Here is a 17,652-nt window from a genome sequence, read left to right as displayed (position 1 = left end):
GTTCGTTCTAGATATGAAGCTTTCGTGACTGCAAGGATTCATACTCTTAGTTCTTTCGGTAAAGTCACGTAGGTAAAAAATGAAATAAAAAAAAACAATAAAATCACGACGTTTCAGAGCTTCCGTCTTCAAGTGAAACTGTCACAGCTAAATATCTGTATCAAGTGACCTGAAGACGGAAGCTTGTGTTGCCTCCGAAATGTCGTGATTTTATTGTTTTTATTTTTTATTAATTTTAATTTCATTTTTAACCTACGTGACTTTACCGAAAGAACTAAGAGTATAGTGGTTCGTTCGTGTGCGGTGTCACTCATCCCCACCCGGTGATGCGAGTGAGCGTCGGGGAATCGAACTCACGTCTGTCGCGGTCCGTAACGCAACGAGATGACTCCTGCGCTGCGGCTCCAGCCCGTCCGCAAGCGTGCTTGTATCTGTTCGGACAAAATATTGCTTATTTATTCCCGAGCAGAAATGAGCCTCCGCTTAAAATAAAACAAAACTCATGGCATGTCGATGTCATTACATTGTTTTGCGTGAAGGGGGGGGGGGGGGAGTGTTGTGGGGGGGGGGGGCAGGGTGGAATGGTGGGTAGGGGGCTATAATACACGATGAGAAACTTTCCGTCTGTGTATAAATAAAACGGAGGGCCATTCATAAAGCAGATCGTAAACTACTACAAACATTATCAGTCTCTCAGACCTCTCCGAGCTGTAAATGGGTAGATTACATTATCAGGTTAAGAGGCAGTATTGTGCACAATAAGCATCTATCAGCACCAACAGAAAAAAATAAACGGGACAAGCAATGCGATTGATGGGGTGGCTTCACATTCTCCCACGCCACCCTGCCTTATACAACGCGGTGCGGAGGCCGGCTGGCTCCTGACGCTGCACCCGGGGTCACTGCTCCCCAGTTTTGAATTGGGAAACACAAGACGGTACAGTACCAGTCACGTCAGGACATTATGAATGCTTTCATACACCAGTCATCTATTAATATAGTTACGTGTTTTACACATATATATAAATAATGGATATATCAGTCATTCGAGCTTCTATTTCCGCCTTCTTGCATCGATATACGCACAATGGTGGCGAGTTGAAATTTCCGGTTGGCGGTTGAATCAGCCCATCATCCCTCGGTGGTCGATAAAGTGAGCATCCAATTCGCGGGGAGCTCAACAGTCGGGAGTGGCTTGTCCTCTCGCTGAAGACTTGACCCTGCCACCGTACGAATGCCGAATTTCTGCTCCTGGCTCAGAGTCGTGAAGATAAGTTTTGCCTCAACGCTCATTTGGGTACGAAATCACTCCGACTCGATGTATATATATATTTGTAAATTAACTTATTTGCGTTGAGTCACGTCAACGCGGCTGCCACTTGAGGCCGGCGAGATGCAATTTGCTGATCAGAAAAGGCCCGGCTTTGCGTCGCGGGACTCCGACGCGGGTCCTCGTAGGCCTGGAGATTTTAAATTGACCATTATAACTTGGAGAACACAGCCACCCACCCCTAGGAGGTGCAGCTTAGAGCCACGAGTAATGCTATCTATCTCATTCAGCACCTTGATCACCCGTTATCACATTATCAAGCCAAATATTGAATGCCCCGTTGTCACAGATCGCAGTAATGGGATTTTTTTTCCTTCCCCTCCCCATTGCTATTTTGTGGTTAACTTAGATTTAACGGATGAAAAGCGCCCATCATTTGGATGAATGGCTCAAAGCTCCTAAACGATGGCTCTGCCTTTGGATGCGCTGCCACGGCAGATTTTCCTATCGCCGTCTGACGGTCATAAAACAATGAGAGACAAATGTTAAATAAGCATCGCGGTTTAAAGTTTTTTTTTTGTAAACTGAATGCGCAACCATAGTGGGAGGAATGGGGGGGGGTGGGGTGACAGCGGGGCGGGTGGTAAATATATATTGTACAGGGAAACCTCGGATAGAGGAAAATTAATTTACAGGGACTGAAATGCAAGGCTTAAATCATTAATCACAATTAGGCGTTACTAAATAAGATGTCACTCCACGATGTGAACAACATGTTTGTTGTTTCTCAGTTATTGGTCAGCGACTTTGATTAAATGTATAAATTACCATGTATTGATAACGCAAGCGTCAAAAACAAGTCAAGCACAGGGGAAATAATACACGACATGGCAGTGAATGCCAAAGAAAACCAAACCCACGATACACATTTATCCGTGGCTATCTTGAAGATTAGAAGCGGTGGTGGAGCTGCTCGCTTGGCGGAAGCAGTGGTGCAGCAGTTAGCGCATTGCGTCTTGAACCCAGTTGACCCGAGTTCGATTCCCGTCCACGGCTAACATCGGTAGCGAGCGTTATCACAAATCTTTGCCCCGTCTTCACCAACACGCGTTGACCAGCGTGGTGAATTATGGTGAGCAATCCCCCATGACCGACGTTGGTATGGGGGAGGCATTCATCCATTGGTGGGATTGAGAATGCCTGGAATTTCTGTACACGTATGTAAATGTATCGGGGAATTGGGGTTGCAATGGACGTGGTGATTCGAATTGAATTTCCAACCACCGGCAAACATTTGTGGTGAATGAACCATTGGTGACGAGCGACATTTATTTTGTTGTCAGATAAGAGCCCATAATAACGTTTTTTTTTTAGAGCGTAATGGGAGTAAGGGTTGTTGCAGCGGTTCAAGCAGTGTGATCAAGAACAAAGCAACCTGAGTTCGAATCCCAAACGAGGGTAACATCAGCGGTGAGGGCAATCTAAACCGATCCTGGGCTCACCCACCCACTCTGCTTCACCAAACTGCACTGACCAGTGTGGTGAAGTATGGTCAAACAACTCCCATGACTGACACAGCATTTGGGAGACCGGCCTTCATTCACCAGTGTATTGACAAGGAGCTGTACGTTCTATTATTTTTACTCTTAAGATATTTACTTTTGTCCTTATTTGCGAGCGCTTTGAAGCTGAAATGTTCAACGATTTTTTTTTGGGTTGTTGTTGTTGTTGTTTCTGTTGATCCTTAGAATGCCCTAATTACAGTCTAAATGTTTGTAGGATTTCACATTCCCAAGTAATTTAGTTTGTTAATGTTTCCCATGAGCCCGCTGGCCTCACGTGACCCTATTATAATCATGGCAGTGTAATGGTAATTATTGCTTTGCTTCGTTTTCTGTGCAAAAAAAAACTACCTCTGTCACGCGGTAGCATTTTTTCCTCCTATTGGGAACTTTCTTTCCACTTTAAGGCAACAAAAAAAGTCCTTCAATGGAGCAGATGTCAGTAATTGTACTTTGCTCAATTATTGCGCGTCGGCTCCGCGTGAGGAAACGTGTGCGCGCCATTGTCAGCACGAAAAGTTCTTAGAAAACGAAGGAATTTTTCGCTTTTTTTTTTAAACCCCCCTCCCCCCCCAAAAGAATCGGATAAAAAAAAGATGTGCCCATGAATCTGCGAAGCCCCCACTACTCCCCTCCCCCACCCCCGGCGCTCTCTCTTAGTAGTGGCATCATCGCTATCGCCGCCTTTGTCAGCGGCAAATTCTCGCGAGGCCCCCGCCAGCTGATGGCACACAAAGTGACCGGGCGCGAGAGAGCCCCCAAAATTTGGCCAAACGGAACAATGCGGTTAACCAAAGAGATGGGGACGCGCCGAGGATGGGCTTGACATTCGGTGACCGAAACTTGATGGCCTTTGGCGCCGACCGCAGGACGCCACATTCACAAAGTGACGCCGAGAGACGCGAGGCAGCTGAGCCACCCGGGCACCCCCCCCCCACACACACCACCCCACCCCACCACGATTGGCCACACCCGCTTTCACAACTGACGGGCGAAGTTTTTGAGAAGCGTTGGCAGAATCAACCGAGCAACACTGGGGGTCAGGTGGCTGTGGCAGAAGAGAGAGCGGCTGGCGTACGGGGAGGGAGGGAGGGAAGGAGGGAGGGAGGGGGGTGGTTGACTGACCTCCCTTCTCTGCCGCTCATTCATCGCGGGAAAAAATAAAAAAAAAACACTCACACAGCCGATAACAAAAATGGATTCAGACGTGCGTTCGTCTTGGACCGTCACGTTCCACGCGACGCGACGCAGTTGCCGGTGTCGCAACACCGCGACCCAGCGGCCTCCGCTCCGGGCAAGTTGCTTCAATTCACCCCACCGCCTCCTCCGTCCAGATGGGTTCACCGCAATTGGGCGGGGGGTGGGGGGGTGAGCAGGCGGGGTAAAGTTATGGGGTAGTCCTACGTCTTCCGAGACGTTTGACCAACGTGGAAGAGGTTGTCTAGAGCTTCCAGATACTGGAGGCCCTTCCTGCCAGCAGTGACACGAGCAAGCAATTGCAGGTCTGCACCTTTATAATTTGCAAGTCCAAACAAAGGTAAATATTCCTCGTATAGCCTAAACAGACTATAGGGGCAAGTGCTGTTAGCGAGCACCTATGAAGGCCGGCACGACACATGAGGGAGTTGGTGGCCAGCTCCTTCGTCTCCCCAGTGGCGATGTTTACACACTGCACCAGGTACTCATTTGAGGCTGAGTCTACCTAGGGGAGTCCCAGAACTGGTTCAGATAATCGTCAGTGGCGCCGGCCGTGAGCGGGAATCGAACTCGAGTCGCCGGGTTCGTAGCGCGGTGCGCTAACCGCTGCACCGCCGCTAAGTCGCACACACATGTACAAACAAAGACACACACACACGTGCACACGCTCACATGTGCTCAGGGAATGGTATTACTTTCTTCTGCTGTGGAGCAGCAGAGACCAGAAAATGTGACAACACAAATTCATCAATATGCCATATCCTGCATACAGCTCAATTAAGGGCTCCCATTACCAAGCGCGTACGTTTATCTGCTTGCTCATGTGACACGAGCTAACAGAGGCAATTATAGCCGTGCTCCCTGCTAAATAAACAACCTTTAGCCTCTTAATTCGCCCGGAGGAGAGCACCTTCCCCGCTCCTGCCTACAACCATCTCTCTCTCTCTCCCCTTTTGCCCTCCTGTGATGATGTCGAACACTGGAAGTGCATTCAGGCGCGGACGACACACTCGCAGCTGTTACCACGAGTGTCCGAGGTTTCATGGTTTACCGCTATTACTCGGAGATACTTAACAACAAAAAATAACCCCGTTGGCGGCTTGCGTTTTTGTTTGCTCATGCGCAAGCGGAAGAAAATGTCTCCCGCATGCGTCATCGATACTTTGCGCTCAAGCAGACGAATGCATAATAAATAGGCGCATGGTTGGTGCAAGGGCTCCTGCTTCAGGGCAGAGACTTTTGATTTTTAAACAACTTTTATTGCCGCCAGCAGCAACAGCACTGGAGGCGATTCTGATATGAAATACATAGGTACCAGCAAATAAACAAATGCTGTATATCCACGCGCTGTGGCGCTAAATGCAGCGCGCACAACACGAAGGAAAAGTCACGTGGTGGTGGTCATCGCGTACGCCACGGTGACGAGCGAGCGCTTCAGAAGGTGAACACCACGAGGGTGCCGTCCACGCTGGTACAGAGGGCTTTTCCGGCTCCCCAGCGTTCGAATAAGACGTGCACATCACCGGAATGTGTGTGGTACGCGTGCTCCAGCCGGAGCCGCGATTTAAGCAGGCCTCTGAACACTGGAAGCACAGAGCAGCCGTCAGTGTCACCTTCCAGCAATTTTTTTTCTCGTAGAGAAAGACGGGGGGGGGGGGGGCAGAGTGATTGACTGACTTATCGTTGGAGATGGCACTTCACACTCCGGGGCCTTGAGAAAAAAACTTGTTGGGGACATTGTAAGAAAGTTGACAAGCGAATTGGTTCTCTGTTCGTGAACCACTGCAAGGCAGGACGATTCTTTTAAAAAAGTCACGAAAATACATACCTGTGGAATAATGTATAAGCAATCACGTCTGAGTGTGTGTTTAAACAAAACGCCGTCACCTACAATGGCAACGTTTAAGAGGAGTGCGAATAATAATAATGGCTTTTGATTGTACAGAAAAGTCTCACGGAGTCTCAAGACGCTTGTTCAGGAGGGCCCTGCCCTTGAGATGTTTGGCCAATCGCACCAAGGAGGGGTTACTGGCACGTTGGAGAAAACGGGAAAACTCAAATAAAACATAATAAAATAATTATAAAAAAATATTTAAAAAAATAAGTATTTTATTACGTGTTATTTTTATTATTTTATTATTTGCATTCTATGTAACTTTACCGAAAGAACCAAGAAGACGTTGTATTATTGTTGTTGTTGTCCCACTGCGCGGTGAGTTGCGTTGTCATCACCCCTGGAAAGTAGATGCCGTGTGGCGTATTGTGAGCATAAATCATCAACTCTGTTCCAGTGTTTCATAATTTATCCGACCATCGACAATGCGTATTTCAAAATCCCCGTGTCAAAGGCGACTGTGGCAATGGCGAGCCGGTTCCGCTAAGGGTTTGACATACCGTCTCCATTCATACGACACGACTCTAATCAATAGGTAATTACAACGCTGGTTCCTTTAACAGAAAAGCTGTGCTGAATGATACAGTAAGAGCGACGCATTTGTTTGAAGGCAAAGCAATCGCGCCCGCTCGCGCGCAGAGTCATTCCGGCTTTTTACATCGCGACTAAAAACGTAACCGTTGCAATATCTCTCAATCGATTTAACAATATGAAACTTGATTCATACCCAGAAGCGATCGATAGGCTAGACAGCGAAATTAGATAAGCTATGTTCCTGGCTCGGCTCTGAATAATCTACAATTATTATCAATTAACGTATTACTCACTCGGCACAAGAGAGCCCGGGCTTGTGGTCTCAGTTTGCGTGAGTTCAAATCCAGATTAGGGTTGACTCACGACCGCCCATCGTTGACATCATCGCGGTCATCGTCATCCCCTTAGGCCGCTTGTGCTCCCAGCTCCCTTGCCACAAGTGCAACTCCACTAGGATCAAGGCCTTCCCCCATTACCCTGTCCATGTCCTCTTCTGTCGACAGAATTCTTATGCGTCTCGCTTACATTGGTTTCCCTGCCAATGCGTCTCCCGCTCGTTTGTACACGGCGTCACAGTGTGTTGAGAAACAGCTGCGTTTAGATTATCTCTGTGTGTGCCTCTTCATAAATTGTACTCTACTTTATTGTCCAGACCCGCACTCAATTATATTTGCAATTACTACAGCCAAAAATAAATTTTGGTTAATTATGAATTGCACGATTGCAATTGTAATCGGCTCCAGGTCTGGTATTATATCACCAATATCGCCACGGTCATCGACATTATTGTTTCTATGCGGTTGATTAATTGAGCACCGCCTGGAAGAGACTGGTCCCTGCCATCGTAATGTGGAATTTCCAAGACTGCTAAACGTAAAACTATCCAGCAGTGGATTGACAACAAAGCTGTACATGTACATTCTTACAATGTAGCTAATTAATTAATTATGACAGAGAGAGAGAGAGAGAGAATGGAAGAATGGTGCGATTAACACGTATGCATGAATGGATATTAAACACTAAAAGGCATAAAGTAATTGCTGTGCTCTATCAGAAAATCTCCACGTATAATGTAATATGATGAAACGCCGTGAACTCGTATCACCATCCCCCCCACTCCCCGCTGCCTTCCATTAGCAAATCGATACACTGCATTTTACCCCAATTATGATAATAACTTCATTGTAGGTGGGAATAGGTTTTCCCCCTTTTTTCTGGCAACAAAACAGCTGTGTTAAGATGTTAAAACACCAAACTGAAACCTTTTACAAGGAAGCATGTCTGCATTAACTACAATACTTGTGGTCAGAATGCAAACAAAACACACTGAGAATATATGCATTGTCTTTGAAACTAATTGGTCCACACCAGAGACAGCTTTCTTTTGAGCCTCTGGTCTAACACCGTTTTGAGACTAGGCTCAAAAGAAAGCTGTCTCTAGTGTGGACCAATCAGTTTCAAGGACAATGCGTATAGTTTCAGAGTGTTTTTTGTTTGCATTCTGACCACAAGTATTGTGGTTAATGCAGACATGATTCCTTGTAAAAGGTTTGAGTTTGGTGTTTAAACATATTAACACAGCTATTTTGTTGCTAGAAAAAGGGGCATAACCTATTCTCACCTATTCTCATATTTTGGTACTGGCAAAGGAGGTCCCATGATGTAACTTCACTGTAAAATTAAGTAGCCAACAGGTATACATTTTTTTTTAGATCCAATTTCTCGATGCCAATCCCTTTCGTGGGCATCTTTATTCGTGTGTGCGCATTTGGGCACCGTTGGTATTTGTGCGCACGCACCCGCGCGCGTGCATGCGTGCGTTTTGTTTGTTTGTCTGTCTGTTTGTTCGCTTGATTATTTTTCAAACTATAGCTTGAAACCCGCTCGGGTCTCCTCGCGTTTTATGGGCCATTGAGCCTGGACGAAAAAACAATCATTAAGGAACGACGATAAAACTTTTTAAAAACCCAGTCGCGGCACGTATCATTCACGCTGGCTTGTCGCTGGCGATTTGGGCGATGCGCCTTGGTTGAGAGTGGAGAGAGACGGGGGGTGGGGGGGGGGCGGCGGAGTGATCGACCGATTCGCAGTTTACGCTCTGCACTACTGGGACCGTGGGAAGTTCTAAGCAAGGGTTCATAAATGAGAAATGAGTTGTGCCATTTCCTGTCTATTTCGCCTGCAAATGTCTCTCCTCTTGCACCACCCCCCCTCCAAAAAAAACAACTCACTGCCTTGTTTATTGCGTTTGAACGTTTGCAAGTTTTCTCAGGGGGCTCCAGAGTGTGAGATGAGTTCAATTCCAACACATTCACATCTTCTATCCGCCCCGTTCTTAAGAAGGGTCCGTTGCTCGGCTATCTAACCTCCTTTAAGTAGGTGGCTGCATAGTCTACCATTAAGGAGATGATCCGCAGCATGCCACAATTCTATTTTCCAATCGATGTATATGAAAATCACGGTGCACGGCAGCATATCAAGTGGCTTTCGGCGACCGTGCGTATCCACTGCACACGGATCAACGACGCTCGATTCTCACGCGCGTGCATCGTGAGCGTAAGAATGGAATGTGACCGGTGAATAGATTTGTCGTTAACGCCTCGGATGGTAATGACCCCTCCCTTTCCCGCTGTAGCTGCCGCTTGCAAAACAGATAACGTATCTGAACGGCCTCTCACCTCTAAATAAATACAACCGGTGAAAATAAAGCCATCGATCAGACCGCCGATCCCCAATACACCTTCCCTCTCCACACGATCCGGTGTTGAGCGGGTGGACTTTGGTACAGCCTCGTCACACGCTGTCGCACAGAGTCCATTCATCCCATCGCCTTGTCTGCGGTCTGCGGAACGGAGAATGTCAGTTGGGAACTTATCTTGTGCCGCCTTGCCCAGTATTGATCAATCACGTGCAGTGGCCCTTCCTCACTCCCAAGTCCTGTGGACCAGATCAGTGTTTTTTTTTTAGTAACGTCATTTTTTTGCGAGGCTTACACCACGGAATACGTTTTTGCGATATTCTGGGAGAGCCATCGGAATCAATTCCTTGCACTCATCTCAGAACCGTTCATTGAAATTGTAAATCGCACAATCGCCGAGGGACCACAGACGAGCTAGAAGGCTGCTAGGTGGCGATCTGGCACTAGTTGCTCTGCAGTTATCTTGAAAAAAAATTCACCGCACCAGGTACTCATTTGAGGCTGAGTCGACCTAGGGGAGGCCCAAAACCGGTTCAGATAATAATCATCACTGGTGTTGGCCGTGAGCGGGAATTGAACTCGGGTCGCCGGGTTCGGAGCGCAGCATAGCGCCAACCGCTATCTGGTTCGGGCACATTTCAGTCATCCGTCCATCATCATCGTCATCATCATCTTTGTTGGTCGTTGTCTTCTCTCGGATGATGCCGCATGTGTAATAGTTTTCACACTGGATGTGCAATCCAGAGGTCATCGGTGGGATCTCCTGGCGAGGCACTTGATTTAAGAATCTATTTAATGGTGCTGCTAGCTCCTGGCCCTTTCACGGTCGAGTGGGATTGTAGGTTTCACGGATCCATGTGACCCACCAACCTTTTGCAACCAATGCGATTGATTACAAGCGTGCGACACTACACCCCGCCTAATGAAGACTAAATTACGGGTCATTAGGGCACATTGATCAATTATGGACGAGATGGAAACTTTACACTGGCTGTTTGTGTACACACCGTGTGTAAATATACGTTGTGTATTAGATGAAAGCACGTGTCCATGGCCGGGGTTGTCATTTGCCATAATCGTAAAGACGACGATGGAGAAAGTAAAGGTGCAGCACTGCATTTTTCGCTCACATTCCTGCTAGTGGGGGGAGGAGGGGGTGCTCTACAGAGGTCCTCTAGAGGGCATTTGGCCTACTCTTTCACTTTGACCACACATTTTGAAAATAGGTGGGAGTGCTCACACTTTACCCCACCGCAGATGACCTGTTGATCCATTAGCTGCGGCGATCCCAATTATACTGCTGGGAGTGGCGGGGGGGGGGGGAACAAAGGCGATAGGGGAAGTGGGATTCAAGAAACCTGCCCCATGATTAGAACTGACGTGGCCTCAACACCCAACCTCCCCACCCTCCAGCCACCCACCTCGCCCTCCGACCCCTTAACCCGTCTGCGTGCCTCGTCCGGCGTCCCAAAAACTCATCCCCGTCGCCGCTGCTCGCTGTGCACTGTGTCTGCAGACGAGGAGGAGGAGGAGGATGACGAGGTGGTTGAGGACATGTACGACGGGCAGCCCGGCCTGGCGGCTGTCGGGGAGACAGCGCTGGGAGCCGTCGGGACGATCCCGTCGGACGGCGACGAACGTGACGACGACGACGACGCCGCCGCCGCTGCAGCAGCCGCCGCCGCAGCCAACTGCCTGCTCAGCAGCAGCGCGCTGAGCGCCGGCGCGCACCCGGCCCTCAAGCACGCACCGCCGTCGCTCCCCAGCTCGCCGTCCATGCTTCACTCGGCCGACGACAGCCAGGAGTTTGGCCGTAAGACAGCGTGGCGGTGCGGGGTGGACGCGCGTGGCTGGCGGCGGGGAAGAGGGTGGGGCCCGGGGTTTGTTCATTTGGCCGTTGGTCGTGATGTAGTCATCATTATCCCCATCGTCTTATTCTTCTTAATCAGCTACGCGGTCAAAATGTGCAATATTTTAAAGGAATTACTTGCTTGGGAAAACCCATATGTGAAATATCACACCCCTACAGGCAGACGAATGCCCAATTGTTCAATTAAATATAAAATGGATCGATGTGTTCACTAAATTCCTTTTTTTATTTCTATGTGTACATTATTCGGTGATGCTGGTGTGTTGGCAGTGGTGCACAAGAACAATTGACAAAGAACTCAGCACATTTGTCAACAATGCTGTGGCCTTAAAAGGAAAGTGTATACATAACAAGTTTCCATCAATCGGTCCTCTTCTTCTTGCGTGCTATGAAGAAAGAAAATTTCCCAAAACGCCACCTGTTATATATTTTTACTTATAAAGTTACACTGTTATTGACAAATGTGTTGATTTTTTTTTCAATTTATGCACACACCTCTATACAATATAATTCAGCCATCAATCCGCCATTGCTGCTGCGGTGCCACGTGGCACTCGCCTTCGTGCAGCGAACTTAAAACTTTCTTAAACCGCCCGCCGCATCCTCACCACCTCGACCCGCGACGCACGTGCGAGGGGGCTTCCCGTAAGCCGCTCGGCGGACGAATTTTTTTTAAATAAATAAATGCCGACCACGGATGTGCATGAATCATACAATCCCCGAGCAGGTGGGCAGCAGCCTCCTGCCAGCCTTACATCATCCGCCACCTTTTTGCTGTGTTTGTCAGAGTGAAGGAGACGGTGATAGTATGTTTCCAATTAATTAAATGCCCGAGTGGGTAGCCGTTTCATCCCGGCCGTGCATAAGGTCACGGTTGACATTTGCGCCCACTCATTGCAACCTGCTCCCCGGCCCACGACGACTTCAGAAAGGAACTGTTTTTCACCTGCCCTGACGATGGTTGGTTACGGCACAAACTTCCTGGAGTAATTCGGGTCTCGGAGATTTTGCGCACGGCGTTATTTTCTACAAGCGGAGATTTACGTCAACGTGGTTTGACGGGAACTGCACGTGGCCTATGGTCGTTGCTTCGTTGAATGGCAAGTGGACGATCGAAACTGGGAAAATTTTCTCGTGACTTCATTGGCCTTTGCGGCAAGTAAGGCCGTCATAATCTTTGCTCAAATTAATGCAAGTGGTGCGTTGGTTGCATACGTAAAAAAATAAAATATCCGGCCAGATGAATTACAACATGGTGATATTCGTGAAATATCCACTTCTATTTAGACGTAGCTCAATGTATACTGATAATATGCTCTTTTAAATATTTTAGTGAAAGACGTGTAAAAAAACTGGAAATGTATTGCAATCAAATAATAACTTGAAACAAACATAATCTCAATGCATTTGCCATAAAACTGACTTAATATGATAACGTTTCTATTTAGGCAACATTTTGGGCAATTTTCATACAACATCGAGAGGCCAGAGAGGTAAAATTAGTTTTTTTTGCTTTTTTGAAGACATTTACAATATTGAGAACGAGATGAATTAAAGTAACTTTGTGCAAATGTAGATAATTTTCACCGCTTAAAATTACGTGCGGAGCGGCAACAATTTAACATTGGCAAAATGTAGCATTTATTTTTTCAGCAGGGTTGATTCTGGCCGATGGCTTGGTTGAGATACTGCCTGGTGATGCCAGGTGTTGTAGGCTTGTGCTGCGAGGTGACGAGGAGATAAAATTATTCAACTATTTTCTATTTCACTAGGTAAGGTACCACTGAACAAAGTGGCTTATCATGTGGAAATGTATAGCAGCCAAATACTTCCAGTCAAATACTCTAAACGCGTGTTTCTAAATTTGGAGGGGAAAACCGGAGGGTCTGGACAAAATGTCCACGTGACCATGGAGAGAACATGCAAACTCAGGCGTCAGAGTCGGAATCGGACCCACGACCTCCTGTATACTGGCGCAGGTCGAGAATGGCAAGTGCCACCAGTTGATGCAATTAATCTGTGTGGAGGTAAGGGCGTTATCCCCTCCCAACGTGTGGAGGGTTTTCTCCGGGTCCTCTGGTTTCCTATCACAAGAAGCCAAAGCTCTCATTATTGCAATGGGTCCAACATCCCAATTGCAGCAGGGCCCTCATTAGAAAGAAGTCGAGACTCAGTGAGGCTTTACCGGGCAATTATGTTGGCATTATTGTTCAAAATAGCGAGATATGAAAAAAAAAACTCTTTTTGAATTTCACCAATTTTTATTTAGCGAAATTAACTTGATTGTGTTCGTTAATTAGCTGCAGACCACACATGAAAGAGAGAGGTCGCAATACTATACACCGTTAGGGTCGGGTGGTGGGAAACAAAATGAATCCATAACTTTAATTATTTAGTTTTATCTTCGTTTGTAAATATTTTTTTGGTTTGCCCTTTTCGGTGATGAGCTATGGCACGGACCAGTCATCCTTCAGGGGTCGGGTGTTTTCAATTCCATAAGTTCGGCAAAGAAATTCAGAAGTCATACATGTTTCATGTTGCTATCGGCCTCGGTGAGGTGGTGGTGGCGGTTGGCGGCCGTGGGGCTATGCGTGGTCGTACGGGTGAGACAGAGTGAGGTGGGGGGAGGTGGGGGGGTGTTTTGGAATGAGTGGGCAGTGGGGATTTTGGCTGGGGTGGGGGGTGGTGGTCAGTCTTGTGAAAATGATGATAATAATGAAAGGCCACTAAGTTTGAGCCAAACCGGAGACCTTTAAAAGCTAAGGGTGGGAACGCAAGATGGCACCAGATTTATTTTTATTTATTTCAACTCAATGTGGCACACGGTACATGGCACTGATCTCAGAACAAGAAGGGGGGCATAAATGCCTGAGATAGACACGGCAGAGCTTGGTGAAGATGGGTGTATTGCGCTCACTGCATTATCCAGGTAGGGTCCCTCTAGCAGAGAAGTAAACGTTTATATGGGGGTGAGGGGGGGTAATGGAGAAAATAACTAAAATAAAATGGAAGAAGGGGGACGGGAAAGAGTGGGGTTGAGGATTTTTTCTTTAATTGTTGTATGTATGTTGAACTTCTTTCGCACCATACGTAGTTAATCGGAGGTGCGGGGGAAGGACAACAAACTGAACACAAAAAGCAGTCCTACAGAAATTAGTTTTCAATAAAGATTTGAAAGTTTAACACGTAGGCTTTCGCGACCAATATTATTCATAATATAGGTTTTTGGGTCAGATCGCGTTATTTATAAATGTGTCGTAACCCTCCACCACCCGACACGGCCAAACAGTTTTCCAAAGGACAAAATAATTCACTTCTTTAGCCCATCGGTGTGTTGAAGACAGAATCAACAGCATTTTAAAATTTGAGTACGACGTTTCGCTGGTAATTACATCCAGCATCATCGGATAATTTTTCAAGCCCCCCAACGCCTGATCCATCGACCAAGTGTGTGGCGAAAATGAGAAAGCGTTAACGTCCATCTAAATATTACGCCTCAATCCTTGACAAGGCTTCAGGCCTCTGCAATCGAGAGCACCCACCTGTGGATCTTGTGCAAAGACGCGGGCTCGATTTTTATTTAAAAGCCAATCAACAGGATAATCACCCAAAATACCCATTCAGCCGTCTGCAACGCTCGGGGGCAAGCGCTTATTAGCGAGCAACTATTTAGGCCAGAACATCAATCATCGCGAATGAGGCCGTGGCGCGGGTGTGGTTCAACACCGCACAGTCGTAACTGCAATTACCTCCCGAGGTACTCATTTAAAGTTGAATTAATTTAATGTAATACCAAATCTGCGGAGTTATAAAGTGGCCAAGTATATGGAGGCGTGGAAAATTGGGTGCTCAAATCTTTGTATAGATTTCGATTTAAAGCTTTCGTGACTGCAGGGATTCATCTTCTTGGTTCTTTCGGTAAAGTCACGTAGAAATATTTTTTCCCTTCTACGTGACTTTACCGAAAGAACCAAGAAGATTAATCTTTGTATAGATTTTCGTTGTTATTATTATTATATATATGTTACTGTATTCCCCTGTACGTATGCATGCGTGCATTTTTTGTATCCTCCTCCTCCTGGTGCTCTGGTTTCCTCCCACACGCGCGCGCGCGCACACAAATAATCGGCAGAGAATTGGCAAAAGCTCTCAAGCGGGACGGTCGTGATGGGAGCCAGTGTCTCCGCAGCACAGGCTGATCTACAAAACTTCCCAAGGAGGGGAAGGGGTTGGTTGGTGGGGGCATCCTAAAAAATCTACCTTTTTCTGTGTTTTAGTTTATCATCCGATTGGCACGTTTGGCTACGTGTGGTGCGAAAGAAGTTCAACATTAATAATAATAATACTAAAGCATTCAATGTATTGTCTCTGGGTAGGGGGGGGGGGATTGTCCTCATGACCCCCCTCTCCACTCTCCACCTTTAATCCACCGTGGCTCCACTGTTGACTTCCCACGTTTGGGAAAAGGCACAATGTTGCTTTTCCGACTTGCTGACGCTCACCGAGGCACAGATGGTTCTATGCGAAAGGGTCAAGGTGTGTGGACATGCGCAGAGAATGACACTTTCACCGCTCCATATTTGTCCACGCTTCTGGACAAATATGGAAATATAGAGCGCACATTGCTTTAAACACCGTGGGGGGATCTGCTTCACTGTGCTTTAGAACTAAGACAGTGTACGTGAGATGAAGGAGACATTAGTGTCCGTGGAAAGGAACCCACCCAGCGGATACTGGGTGACTTGTTGTAGGTCCACGATAGATAGTGGCGACCTGGGGCAGGCCTTCGTGCAGCAGTAGATTGAACATGGATGATTGATGATGACACGAGAAACAGTCCGACATGCATACACACGCAAAATAATCAGGACGTGTCATGGGAAGATGAATATCCCACGAGGCTGGAAGAGGTGGAGAACGGCACGTGATTGTAAACACATAATCTCGGGCGCTGTATTCCTAAGCAACTGACAAAACGCAGAGACTTTTAATCGCCCCGCTGTAAGGACTCCCAGATTTCTACCAGGACAATCTCCTAAACGCTCACAACAACAACAAACAACAAGGCGACACGGTCCGGGCATTACAATTTTATTTTTTCTTTAAGCCAGAAAACCGTTTCTCAGCTCAATCGGATTCTGCCGGTCGAAATAAACATTCCGATTCTGAAACTCAGGTCGCCAAGCTCACCGAGCCGCGTGCCGATAACTCCGGCCGCTGCTTCCTCCGCAAGCATCGGCGCGCCGCGTGACACCGTGCGCACGTCGCCTGCCCGCCCGCTCCCGCAGGCCCGTACGAGTGCGGCGACGCGGGGCCACCGGCGTACGGCTCGTCCGTCTACGTTCCCGACGACGTGTCGCTGCCCGGCGAGCTGGAGCTACGCGAGGCGCGCTCGCCCCCCGGCGTGGGCCTCGGCGTGTGGGCGCGGAGCGGCCTGCGCGCCGGCGACAAGTACGGGCCCTACACAGCCGGCGAGGGTGGCAGCCCGCGCTCCAAGGACGGGGACCACGCGTGGGAGGTGAGGGATCGTGGTGGCGGTGGCTTCGGGGGGCGGTCGTCGTCGTTGTTGTTGTTGTGGGGGTTGTTGTCGTTGTTGTTGTTAGGTCCTCGTTGTTGTAGGGTCGGTGACTCGTGCAGAGATGCGACCTGTCCATCAGAGCAGCCCCTGGAGCGGCAGGGTGACTGGACAGAGCTGACCCCCCCCCACCTCCCCCAATGAATACCCACTTCTAAATTATCATAGTCAAGTCAAATAATACGCAGGTAGACAAGATCAGATAAGTTCTGCTCCTAATTTGTTTTTCTGCACGACAGAAGAGTACTCAATTGGTTAAACACCCCATGCAGGACCCTCCTGGAGGCTCTGCAAAGGTTCCCTGAGTAAGTAAGAACATTCGTAGTTTCTCATTGTGTGCCTATTCACGGTTCACGCGTTCAAATTTGGCTTTACCTGGTAAAATAAACTAAACAAAGAAGTGGTCTGGCTTTTGGCTTGACAACTAGGACACTCAGTTCCTGGCTTCTGTGGATTCCAGCAAAGTTACACCGTGCCTTGTTGCTGTTCTTCGTAAAAATAGAGCTCACAAGCAGCCTCCAACTTAACATCGTAAAGCAATTGGGAACCGACGCCAAGTCACACGCATTGCCATATCAGCTTCACCCGTGTGCCTGTGTATGTGTGTTCGCTGAGCGCACATTTCATCTGTAAGCATTCGGGCAACCGCCCATCTCTGCTACGAGTCCCCCTACATCTTGCCGCTCCTGTCAATTGATCCACAATAGAGAGATTTTTTTTGTTCGGTTAGATCGAGTAAATATAAATGTGTTGCCCGTTAAACCCGCCACCACCCCGACAAAGCCAATTAGTAAGGGCTTCATATTCTTGGTTCTTTCGGTAAAGTCACTTAGTAAGGGCTTGTCACGTAAAAACAAAATGTGTCAATTAGTTACTAGTTCAGCACACTCGGCGTGTTGGATAATAAACCCACAACGTTTACCATTCGCTCACGACGTTTCGCCGGCTTCATACAACCAGCCTCGTCCGTCGACATGCTGTGTTAACGTGACAAACCTTGCCAATTGGCGCTGTCGGGTGGCGGCGGGTTTAACGACACACTCACATTGACG

The 17,652-nt window shown here is 47.8% G+C and overlaps 1 protein-coding gene across 4 annotated transcripts in view; it reads left to right on the top strand.

Moving 5' to 3' along the window:
- Positions 1-17,652, top strand: part of LOC133351108 (histone-lysine N-methyltransferase MECOM-like) — a 323,295-nt gene that overhangs the window by 112,597 nt on the left and 193,046 nt on the right. For all 4 annotated transcript variants that reach the window (XM_061566060.1, XM_061566058.1, XM_061566059.1 and 1 more), the window contains exons 2-3: positions 10,672-10,968; positions 16,314-16,543. In XM_061566060.1, the coding sequence (XP_061422044.1) occupies positions 10,672-10,968; positions 16,314-16,543 (527 nt within the window). The remainder of the gene's footprint in view (positions 1-10,671; positions 10,969-16,313; positions 16,544-17,652) is intronic.

Source organism: Lethenteron reissneri, chromosome 36 (assembly GCF_015708825.2).
Source record: "Lethenteron reissneri isolate LAM-NWPU_2019-01 chromosome 36, ASM1570882v1, whole genome shotgun sequence".
NCBI lineage: Eukaryota > Metazoa > Chordata > Hyperoartia > Petromyzontiformes > Petromyzontidae > Lethenteron > Lethenteron reissneri.
The sequence above is the reverse complement of the archived record's forward strand: the minus strand, read 5'-3'. Positions and strand labels throughout refer to the sequence as shown.